Below are 12,372 nucleotides of genomic sequence, written 5' to 3'. Positions count from 1 at the left end.
TTTTTTTTAAATCAGCATAAATTAAAGGAAGAACAAATACTGCCAACATGACTTTTATACAAATGTAGTACACAGTAAAATGTAAAATATATGTTAAATTATACGTTATATACTGTGTGTGTGTGTGTGTGTGGGGGGGGGGGGGGGTGTATTTAACTGTCATCATTATAATCATCAAAGGATTGTATTGGTACAAAAATAGCCTTAATTTTCTTTATGCAAAATACAATTTCAATTTATTTCCTTATATAGTAGGAATTAGGGCTATAATTAATTCGATTTAAAATTTGAAATATAATTAATTACATGAATTTTAGGGGCATCTAACTGTATTCTATTGGCTCCATCGCACAGTGAGGTTTTGTGTCATCCTCGTCATCAATCAACTGTATGAAATGTCAGATGACCTACGGAGGTCTGGGGCAGGGTGGGCGCGTTAAATGAGTTAATAATTTTATCGCTTTATTTTTTCCCATGAATTAATTTAAATCGACAGCCTTAGAAGGAATGATTTTAAAAATGATCAATTGTTTCCTAAAAATGAGACCTAATATAAAAAAAGACCAAAATACTAACATGGAAATGTATTGTACCTATTGATTTCATCCACACACAGAGCTCCATTTTGGCATGGCTGGTCACTGCATTCATCAATGTTCGTTTCACAGCGTTCCCCCTGGAAGCCCGCCAGGCAGGTACACGAGAAGCCGTTGATGTGGTCATGGCAACTGCCGCCGTGGAGACAGGGCTGTGATTGACACTCATCAATCTGAACCTCACAGCTGCTACCTGGAACATCACAGACAGTGGTGTTGAGTGCAAAGATGCCAATCCGCTTTTTGTCGAGATCTCTGCATGGCTTATTACACATACCATCTGGACAGGCCTCATCCTGGATCAAACAGACTGTAACTGGAAGCCTCCAGTCAGTCTTTAGGGTAATTGATATGCTGCCCACAGCTTTTCCTTAACTTGATCAAAAATGTTTTAAGCAGATTTGAACCGTGAGGATTAACATCACTTGTTTTAAGATACCAGGGCTTGTTGTCACACGAGGAGGTTGTCAAAATGCTTGTATTCTATTCTCTTGAATTTGGGTTCAAACACCTAGTTTAAAAAACAAATTTTTGGTGACTTCTTACCCAATTAAGAGATTGCGTAACCCACTATAGGGTCAACGTACTTGATAATTTCTCTTATTAGCTAAATTAAACGATATCTTTACGTTTTGTCAGTGAAAATGCAACATTTGTTTTATGAAGGACCAGAGTGCAATATCATCATTCAGCCACAAGATGGCATTGGCTGCATTTGGCACTAGTTGAGACATTCCACATGTCAGTCTAACAGGTGAGTCGCACATGGTGCAACAGACTCCTTTCACTCACCCGTGTATCCAGGCCTGCAGAGACAGATGTAGTGCCCGATCTTGTCCACACAGGTGGCTCCGTTCCTGCAGGGCCACGACACGCATTCATTTACCTCGATCTCGCAGCGCTTGCCCTGGAATCCCGGCACGCAGAAGCAGGTGGGGCCGTCCCGTCTGCTGCGGCAGATGGCGCGGTTGCGGCAGGGGTTGGGGGAGCAATAGTCCACCTCTTTCTCGCAAGAACTCCCGGTGTAACCCTCTTGACAGATGCATGCATAACCCGGGCTCTTGTCTTGCACTGCCAGACAGCGGACACTGTCCCCGCACAGCCCCTGAGCGCAGAGCTGGGCATTGGAATAGCAGTCCTGCCCCAACAAGCCGGCCTCACATTGGCAAACCAGTTCCCCTGGGTGGGCGCCGGAGGGATGACACGTCGCATTGCCCTGGCAGATGGAAAGTTGGCAGAGCGCATTGGAAGATTCACAACGCGTGCTGGGCAGGGCTGGCACAGGCGACTGACACTGGCATAGGAAGTCAGACGGGGCTTCCCTGCACTCTGCCCTGTTTTGGCAAGGTACCTCCAGGCAGAGCGTTGAGGTCTTGAGAAGTGTTAAACCTACAAGGATTTACAAGAAGAAGAAAAAAAACACTTTAACATTCATTGAAAAGTTGTCTGCTCCCCTAATGTACGTCGGATGAAATGTGAACGCTGTTACACTCTTAAAAATAAATGTTCCAAAATGGGGGTTTCACAGCTGTGCCAGTTTGGGTTCCCCAAAGCTCCATACCTTTCAGTAAACAGTTCTTAAAATAGCTACTTTTTTATTAGTGAGAAAACCTTTTCCCACTATAAAGCGGTTCTTTGTGCATGGATGTTAAAGGTTCGAACCACTAATGCTAATAAAGAACCTGTATTTTTAAAGGTAGAGTAGGCAATTTGTTTTATAAACACTTTTTATTATACTGGTTGAAACTCTCTTCACATCTTGGTAGCAATGAATAATAGAAGTGGTCTAAATATTAAAACATGTACATGTATCTTCTGTGGAAGTCTCAGGACCAAAATTATTTTCGTCCAATCATTGCATCTGAATGCAATGACAGGATGTCCTACCTGCCTGTCAACTTATGTATTTGCATACCTCCGCGCACCTGCTTGCGCAGACATCACACGACTTGCCTCCCTGACTGTATAGGCTGAGAGAGTTTATGGCTTCGGGAGGGGCAGATGTGCGCGTGTGCGTGTCATTCAGAACACAAGACAAAATAAGAGATTAAACAGATTCTGGGCGATAGTTTACATTTTGCGACAATACAAGCAATCAAGCAATTGAGATGTGCTGTGTAAAGTATATTATATGCAGATAAAGTCAGACATACTTTTATATCCAACTTTACATAAAGAACTGATAAAATGGTTTAATTTTGCAGCGTAAAAAAAGATCAGCCATTTGAGATTTTCTAGGTCAATATCGCTTTACGCGAGTGTACTGTTATGAGGATAAAGTTGGATATTATAACTGACTTTACATAGAAATGTGCGATAATACAGTTTATATTTTGCCGTGATATAAACAATCACACAGCAGAGATTTGCTATGCAGTATAACTTGCGTTACTTTAGTTAGCGTACAGCCAAATACTTTGCCTTTTAATACTCCATTACTCACACATGTGCTTAGCCGCACATTACAAAGTTTCATTCCAGTGTCAGAAGTATACTTTGGGCTTAATAGGATGTGTGACACTGGCATGCTAGCTGAGTCATGGCCAGTTAGCAAATACACTGCTAACTGTTGTCCAAATACAGCATGTATCAATGCATGACTCATAGCTGTTTTATACACCATATTTATCCTAGAGCATCATACTTCCACATCAATTATTAAGAAGGCTATCTTTTGAATTCTTGCTTTCACATAGCAACAACAGTAAGCTAATTTATTATCATGAATCCATTCTTGTCTTTACATGGTTGTTTTCGATAAAGGTGTCACTCTTTAAACTTTAAAGCTCAACACGATTTCAGGATTCTGCATATTTCTGCCCCACTGTCCTTGTATAATGCCCTTCAAACAGATAACATACGGCCAACAAGCTTGAAACAAAAGGCCAATAAGCATTAGATGATAATGATCCAACTGGGCTTCAGAGCCAATCAAACATCAGGTGATGAAGCCTTGGGCCTGCATTGTGCTTGACCCATCCTAAAATAGTAACTAAGAACCACTGTGGTTATGGTGATTCTTCCATTGGTGACAATGGGGGATTTGCGCAGAGAATTAATAATCACATGCGCCTAATGAGTGTTAATATCCATACTGGACTGCTGCAAACAGAGGAACAATTCTTGCACCTACTGTAGGAGAAATCACCAAAATTGAACATCTTTGTCCATGCAGCCATGTTAGAATCGTGTTGATGATCTTGTGCTGTGTTGTGTATCGGAGATTGTGAATATGAGCTTTGAGCACCCCTAATAAGATCACGGGGTTTATGTGACTATATGGGATTAACCTGTTAGTCCCATCTACTAAGGATAGCTGTTGTTGCTGGACCCCTTTAATGAGAGCTGATCATTGCTTATATACGAACAGAAGCCAAACCTGAGAAAGCGCTTTAACTGTCTTGATGCAGTCAGTTCATCTGTTTTGATAAAACTAGCACCTGTAGCAGGGTGCAAGACAGCCCCTCTGAAAAAGCGGGTCAAGGAAAAACGTTTGTGTGGTCTTAAAAGTGTGTATCCTTTTTACATACTATTTATTGTATTTTAATATACACATTTTCACAGCATTTCTGTAGCCAAAAAGTTTGATAACAAGCCAGAATCCTCTAAATAAATATGCTTGCTTGCTAAAAGAAATACACAACTTCTTAAATGATGTCTATATCGAACAGACAAAACAGTTCTGGCATTATCTCAGTGTTATCAATTTACGTTCAATGTAGACTATACCTTGAATGTAATGTTAGTCAATTTTTTCCCCGTAATAATTGCATTCAGGGAATACATTTTATGAGTTAATGCATTCCCTAATGCGAACCCATAACCTGGAAATTGCAAGCGGCACTGTTTGAGCTTTAGTGTAAGTTTACAGGACAACGATGTACTAAAAAACGACGTTTTTTTCATGTACAGATGACAAAGTTGTCAGAACAATCCCGTTCACACAGAATAAAATGATTAAAATCGCTGTATTCTGCTGCCAGGCCAGTAGTTGGCGATGTCACTTTGTAAAGACAGTGTCAGCGTCTATTGGGGGCGGGACGCTTTAGATTCTAAACAGAATCTGATTGGACAGTAAATCTGATGAGAAGCTGAAATGCAGAGTGATGTCATCAAAATCATTGATCTGTATTGGTGGAAGTGAGAGATTGTACGTTTTGAATGCTTAGATATTAGCAAGGGGGTAATCCACCAGCGGGAAACTAAAGTCTGCCCGGGGGCCGCCATTGGCTACCAAGCCTTCACCTGCTGTTAGCATTCCATTGACTCCCATTCATTTTGGCGGCACTTTGACAGCAAATAACTTTACATCTGAAGCGTTTAAAGACTCCATTTGTCCATTGTTTATTTCTAAAGAAACACGACAACGTATAAAAGGCTCCACTACCTTGTATCTTACATTATGGCCCCGTAGAAGCCGTTTTTGTAAAAATAAAAATAGGCTAACGATTGCGTCATAACCACGCGACTCTGTCGCACAGTAGAGAAATTACCGTATTGACTGGAGGAGAAGCTCGCGGGCAATCGGGGGGACGTGGAGGCATAAAGGCCCATAGAGAGTCATAAAGTTGCTCCTGCTGCTAGCTCATGGACAGCTCTACTCACGCTCTCCGACTCTGCAAGATTCAGAAGGGAATGATTCAGATTCCCCTTGGCACCGCTACTAGAAGACGTACAACTGTCAGACAGGTTGCTCACGTCACATCTCCGTCGTCAAGCTCAGTTTGAGCCTGCGCAGTGCGCTTGGCAATCAGGAAGTGAGTGCTTCTAATAGACTTCACTTTTCTCCGTTGAAGTCTATGGGGTCGCTGTGTCCATTTCTTTTACTGTCTATGGATATTAGGCTTGTTTGAGATGAGCAAAATCTGCGCAGAACCGATCACCGGTGATGCATGCCGGTTAGAAATATGTTTTTTTTTTTTTTACTTACAAGCTGTTTATTGAAAATGCACATATTGGATACAAGAGGCCTCTCATTCCACTGATACAGGCCTCAATGCTAATTTATTGCTTATTTTTCATGGCACAAAAATAGAAATACAAATTTCTATTTACGCTTTTACAAAACAGGACAAAGTAGGTGCTTCACTAATACAGAGGAACCACACTGTTTAGATTAACTGCAGGAAGCGAGACGTTAAAAATCGAGAGTACAAAATAATGGTCATAAAAAAGGACAACACCACACAGTGAGTAATAGATGGGCCAGAATGCGTCAAATAAGAACCTGCACTCCCAGCCTTCACGTGCAAGTAGTGTTTGAAAAATCGAGAAACACTAGAAAAGAAAAAAAACTGCATTCCCAGAATGCTGTGCAAATAATCTCCATCACCTCCTTCTGTCACGATCACATCTTCTTTTCGAAAACTGACATTCATAACTATCATACACTTGATAAACATTTCACCTCGACAACAAACCACCCATCTGACCCCCTCAAACCATGCAACACTCTCCAGCAACCCCATGTATCCCTCCTTCCTTATCTCTTCGACAAGACAGTTGTTGTGCAGTTCCCTATCAGTTCAGCTCAATGCCAGCAGGATTTAAGCTGGCAGCCGTAAAGTAAAGTGACCATGACAGATCAGATGATATGCTGAAGAGTGATGCTGAGCTTCCTAAAAAGTCAAGTACAGTCTGAAGTTATGTAGTTGTTTGAAGAGGTTCTTCTAAGTTGCAGCATTACTGGTCATGACCGGATGCTTTGTTGAATGTCTACACACTGGCAAACCATGAGTCTAGGAGGTGAGAAAAACTGTTACGGATACATTAACATATATAAAAGAACAAACTCCACCTATACATACCATCTATAGTGTCGAAAATGATCTACCATGTACCACTGTGATCTAACATTGAAAAACAGTTTATCCGTTTGGCATATAATCGCTTTCATTGCAGCAGCCGTTAGTCAAATATATTAAAGGTGTGAACACAGTAATAGAGAAGATACACAGATGTGTAATTTACATATGAATCAGGAAAAGTGAGTGACAATTCAGCTGGAGTTGCTTTTGTCAGTCTGATGAAGTGATCCAAATGTCATAAAAAAATAATAATAATAATAAAAAAAAGCGCTCCAGCTTGATGGAGTCCTCTGATTTGTAACCAAAAGGCAAGGGGGCAAAAAACCTTATTTGATAATTCACTGTACCGATAAGTCTTATTAAAAGAAAAGGTTAGAAATGTGTCCGAGTGCGGTCTGCCTTGCTCTGATGTCATGCTGACGTATGTCAAAAAACTCTCGCGACCGCAAGGCGCACGTGTCTGATTCTGCAGTCGCGCGCAGTTGCTCTCCACCGACTGCGCTGATCAAAAGCACGAGGGGAAACGACTTGCTGACGACACAATGCTGATTGGTTTAAACAACCGTGATGTATTGTTCTCTTTTAAAATGTTTGATTTTAAAACTCCGATATCATGTTTTATGTCTTGTATACTTTATGTGTGAATATTCCCAAACTCTCTGACAGTGCGATCTCTATATGGGTTATACAATGTAATTTTTATTTAAAAAAAACAAAACAATAAAAAACACATCTGAATTAAAGAAAAAAATATTGATAAACACGTATTTGGAATTTTCAAGGTCGGACATCCGGGACTTTTACTCCCATAATGCACTGCGCGCGCATAGCAACGCGGCGAAGGGTAAAACAAACAAGCGCCCGCCATTAAGCAACACGTGAATATAGGGTATGCACATACCATTTTACTTTAAATCTAAATAGAAATGTAATCTCAAATGAATGGACAAATTGAGGGACAAATCAAAGAATAACAAAATAATACCACTGCAGAGATGGCCACTCAATTTTCTGTTTCTATGTTATGACATTGCTATGCATAATGGTCGCAGCTCTACACTGAAAAGCAACAATGGAATGCACTAACGGTAGTTGTGTGGGGAATAAGATACATTTATGCAGTTAGCCTTTTTTTGGCTTTTTGAAAAAAACTGTGTCCCTCACTGACATTGTACAAGCTGTGCCACTGACAGACTGAGCTCATTACAGCCACTTTGTAACACGGTGCTTTTGAATGAAGTTTTTTTTTAATGAATAAAAAATCGATTACATAGTTAATGTAATCAATGCTTGATGGGTATTTAAACATGACAGCAAGTGTAGGACACGTGGTAATTCAGGGGCGTAGAATTTAGTAGGGACGCTAGGGACGTGTCCCTACCAATATCCAGTGACACTGATATATCCCTAGCAATAATTTCGATAAAACTTGTCCCCGTCCCCACCAATTTCAAAATCAAACCTACGCCACTGCGTGGTATGTACACATGGTGTTCATACCAGGGGATTTGATGAGGTAATTATATATGTCTGGATACTCGAGCCTGGGCCATGCTTTTGGGTTGTTCTCCCAGGACTCAGCAGGATGCCGATAGGGACAAGATTGTAAACCTACAAGCGACAGCTTTCTGTGGTACCTGGTCAATGCAGGCGCTAGGAGACTGTCTATATATTGATAAGACATTCTGTAATAGAAGAAGATCTGTATTCATATAGCTGCTAGCGCCTTTCACAGACATGTAACGTTAGCTAGTCACAAAACGCTTTACATGAGTGTTTTATTAACGCTACATTCACTTCTCACCACCGACATACATTCGCATACACAAATATCATTCATCATTAAAGGTTCTCTAAGCGATCCTGGGTGACGTCACTTCTTGTTGACGTTCGAACTATTGTCAAACAAAACGGAGGCTAGCTAGACCCTCCCTCCTCCTCATCCGCACACTAACCCCCCAAACCACACCCCCAAACCCTTCTTGTCGGTCATTGGCTGGAACAGTTTGTTATGTTTTGGGGAGCGGGTCGCTGCAGTTTGTTTTTGGTGCTGTTTGTGAAGCATGGGCTGTCTACAGAGATCGTGTTTCTTTACAGTGTGTTCAGGGGACAGGCAGCCAGCGGATAGAGAGGAGATGTTTGCTGTATGTGACAAAAAATGTTTTGGCCTAAAAAAGACATGACATCGCTTAGAGCACCTTTAATACAAAGTAGTCCGTTAGTATCCATAACAACTGACATAATCCACAGCAAAACTTCTGTGAATAGATACCTTTTTGATTTGCCTCGGGCTTTGCCTTCGGTTTGTTTTACCCTTCGCGGCTGGTTGCTATGCAGGTCACATGATTTGTGACGTAACGCCGACCAAGAGAATGGAATTAAAGGTGCTCTAAGCGATGATGTCACGCTTTTTTTTAGGCCAAAACATTTTTTGTCACATACAGCAAACATCTCCTCAGTCCTCACTAACCGCTGGCTGCCTGTCCCCTGAACACACGGTAAAGAAACGCGATCTCTGTAGACAGCCCAGGCTCCACAAACAGCAACAAAAACAAACTGCGCCGACCCGCTCCACGAAACATAACAAACTGTTCCAGCCAATGACCGACAGGAAGGACTTGGGGGTGGGTTTTGGGGGTTAGTGTGCGGATGAGGAGGAGGGAGGGTCTAGCTAGCCTCCGTTTTGTTTGACAACAGTTCGAACGTCAACAAGAAGTGACGTCACCCAGGATCGCTTATAGAACCTTTAAATAACAAGTAGGCTACTTTGGGTGTCTTGTTCATTATTTATTTTCATATAAAAGCAACATAACTTAAATTAGGCTACATCCAGTTTAATAGCAACACTGTGCATGAGCGTGAATCCCGCGATATCCGCCTAAAAAAATCCCTATCGGGCATCATCGCTGTAGCTGAATAAACAGAAGATTGAAACGCTTTGATTGATTAAACATGACTAATAAATACGCAACTGCCTTATTCTGTGTAAGAAGCCACATCATCTCAGAGAAGGATGCTCATCTGTCCTTATGAAGTGAGTTTGGAGTAAAAGCATGTTAAATGTTGTTTTTTTATTGGGCAAGAGGTTCATAAATGCTTTTCATGTTTGGAAATATGTTTGACACATGTTGCTTTTCAAATGTACGCTATAAGTGACTCAAACTCACAGTGCTTTCAGATGGAGCAGCGTTTACAGAGAAATGACAAGCTGCGCATAAAAAATAATCGCAGCATTTGCGATTTCATAATCACGATAAGCCAAATTGGTTTAAGTGCGATTTCATGTAAATTGCGATTAATCGTGCAGCCCTACTTCTAAATGCAAATTTTCTCATTGTTTTGGACTTAGCCTTACTGTTATCTATAAGCTAGTGTGCTTCAAAATAACAGTAAGGCTAATATAGTCATTTAAAGGCAAAACACTTTAATATTGATTTCATGTGGACTTTAACATCGAAAAAATTTACACACCTCCGCTTACAGTGTCAGTTTGGTCATATACCTGACTGGTCAAATCTACACAATGCAGGGCCTGCACAGCTTTAGATAAAGCGCATATATAAAAGCCTCCTCCATCCTGTATTCAGCTGGTCATTCTCAGAAATGCCAGAGGAAACAATGCTCTGTTATCTATCCAAAAAAACGGCTTAACCTCTGTGTCAGCCCTATTCACGGCGCTCACTGCGCAAGGACGTTCGCAAACTTTGGAGTCTCAACAAAGCATCAAATTATGTCCCCATAGCAACCAATTCCACACTTCCAGCTTTCCTTTTGCAGGGGTTGCTATGGTAACCGGCAATAGACATAAGTCAGTCATTTAGGGGGTGTCTAGAAACCCCATTCAAACCCTGCAGTCTGCAATGTTTTTTTTATTACAGACTGTGCATTGAGACAAAGGCTAATAGTGCAAGCAATCATGAGCGTAATTTGGCAATGTCACTATCAGGATTGCCACTCACTTACATTCAGGGTCCAGAGAGGAAATTTGCTGTATAGGTTTATTGCATCAAAAAGCTTTGCGTAGTCAATAACTTTTGAGCATGTTAGACTCAAATTTCTATACCTCCAAAATCAAACGTCTATATTTCAAGTTGTTGGCCAGATGGTTTTGGGACCCAAATTGGCCGTTTTGTATGGGGGATTTTTGTAAAATCAGCTTATTGGAAGTCTAGACCACCGCTCAACTTGAGCCCACACGTATTATCCCAAAAACACAAGGATGTCAAACCATATGTTCATTTAAACAGAGCTCTGTAATCCTCCTAAGATACAGTTTAAAGTATCAAACTCAAATGTTATACAAACAGTAAAAATGCATACATTTATGCCCAGGCCTTTGTGTGTGTGTGTGTGTGTGTGTGTGTGTGTGTGTGCATGCGATGAAAGCAAATCACAATCCTTTTAAATGTACCAGAATCTAGAAAATGAAAAGCACAGCTCTGTTTCTAAGTGTCTTTGATGCACAGCCTTTTATGTCCTTAAGTGCCACTGCGGCCGATGCGTCCAGGGTTACGATCCCTCTGACCACACTCATGCGGAGCCGTATCAAAGCAAACGGGAACAATATCAAGCCACTGGGTAGTCTTTTTCATCCATATAAGAAGAAAATTACACACAAACACACAAAAGTATAAACCATCATTAAGTGTTTAGAAGACTTTCTACACGTTTAAATACAAATACTAGTATGTAAAAAAACCCACTATGTTGTTTAATTATTTAGAAAATGTAGTAGGCCTACTAAAATTAGTTGTGGGACAATGTTTTAGTATCTTACATAAGTAAATCTTTGCTCTTTGACACTAGAACATTCAACAAGTGGACTAAGAATGACGTCATTACTGCATAAATGCAACAGACTGAAGTAGCCTACTTACTTTCTGTCCACTGCAGAAGAAGAAACAAGACACATACTAATCTGAGCCACATCGAACCCAAACCCGTAAGATCCATATCCATAGTTAGATGTCATTGTGATAGTAGGCAAGCTGACATGATCACGGTGTGTTCCTCAAGCATCCTCTAGTGTGTGTGTGTGTGTGTCTGTTTGAGGCTCTCTGAGTCTTAGCACACTCTCATTCACATACGCACCAATGAGGAGCAACTCTCTGTATCCTCAATACAAAGAGGCCTCTGGGGATTGGTGAAGACTTGAACAGAGACAGTGGCCATCAGGCATGCTGTCTGAATATTAATCAGCAGGTGATGATTACATTGGATATTAAATACGAGACGGCAGACAAAATGCTACTACGCAGTCATTTTAACCCTCTTGCAATCAAGGCCTTCCATACTTCAGTCTAATGACTTCTCTCAAAAAGCACTTACGGTCAATTTAATGCAAAATAGACCTTGCCATCTGCCGGGATTCAAGGGTAAGAATGTACACTGCCTTCTGGTTAGTGTTTAAATGCCCAGCTCATTTGACTTCCAAACCATGAACTGCAAAGTGATGTTTTGTTGTTGTTGAATCTGTCATTTCAATACTTTTATGTGCTTTGTAACACAATTTTCCATTCTTTTTTTGTATTTCTTTTTTTTTTGTGAAAGAATGGTGGGACTATATGAAAATAAATAATTGAATATTAAGAAAAATAGAAATAAATTATGGAGATTCTTTTTGAAAATTGAAAAAATGAATAAACAGGCAATTCCTATAACAAGAATAAATTAAAAATCACCTTGGAGTTACACTTCCATAGGTTACTGCTAAAAAGTAAATAAATATAATAACATGCATACTACATTAGGCTAAATTTGCATATGATATATAAGAATATCTCCAGTTTAAATGTTAAATAGATAACGTACATATTAGAAAAATAAAAAAATCGAAAAATAAAAAAAATCGCTAAAGCTATGGAAAATTACAACAAAATGAAAACAGACCACATTGTAACACTAAAATAGCTGCTGCAAATAAGTCTGTATTCTCGTGAAATTGTTTCATTTTAAGTATCATATTTCGC

The 12,372-nt window shown here is 40.3% G+C and overlaps 1 protein-coding gene across 1 annotated transcript in view; it reads right to left on the bottom strand.

Moving 5' to 3' along the window:
* The window catches only part of crb1 (crumbs cell polarity complex component 1), a 31,814-nt gene extending 20,360 nt beyond the window's left edge, over nucleotides 1-11,454 (bottom strand). The window contains exons 1-3 of the mRNA XM_056236826.1: nucleotides 11,281-11,454; nucleotides 1,389-1,985; nucleotides 594-789 (exon numbers count right to left, since the gene is read on the bottom strand). Of these exons, the coding sequence (XP_056092801.1) occupies nucleotides 594-789; nucleotides 1,389-1,985; nucleotides 11,281-11,362 (875 nt within the window). The 5' untranslated portion in view covers nucleotides 11,363-11,454. The remainder of the gene's footprint in view (nucleotides 1-593; nucleotides 790-1,388; nucleotides 1,986-11,280) is intronic.
* Between the last annotated feature and the right edge of the window lie 918 nt (nucleotides 11,455-12,372).

The sequence above is a fragment of the Rhinichthys klamathensis genome, unplaced genomic scaffold (assembly GCF_029890125.1).
Source record: "Rhinichthys klamathensis goyatoka isolate OS25496 unplaced genomic scaffold, OSU_Roscu_1.1 h1tg000467l_1, whole genome shotgun sequence".
Lineage (NCBI taxonomy): Eukaryota > Metazoa > Chordata > Actinopteri > Cypriniformes > Leuciscidae > Rhinichthys > Rhinichthys klamathensis.
The sequence above is the reverse complement of the archived record's forward strand: the minus strand, read 5'-3'. Positions and strand labels throughout refer to the sequence as shown.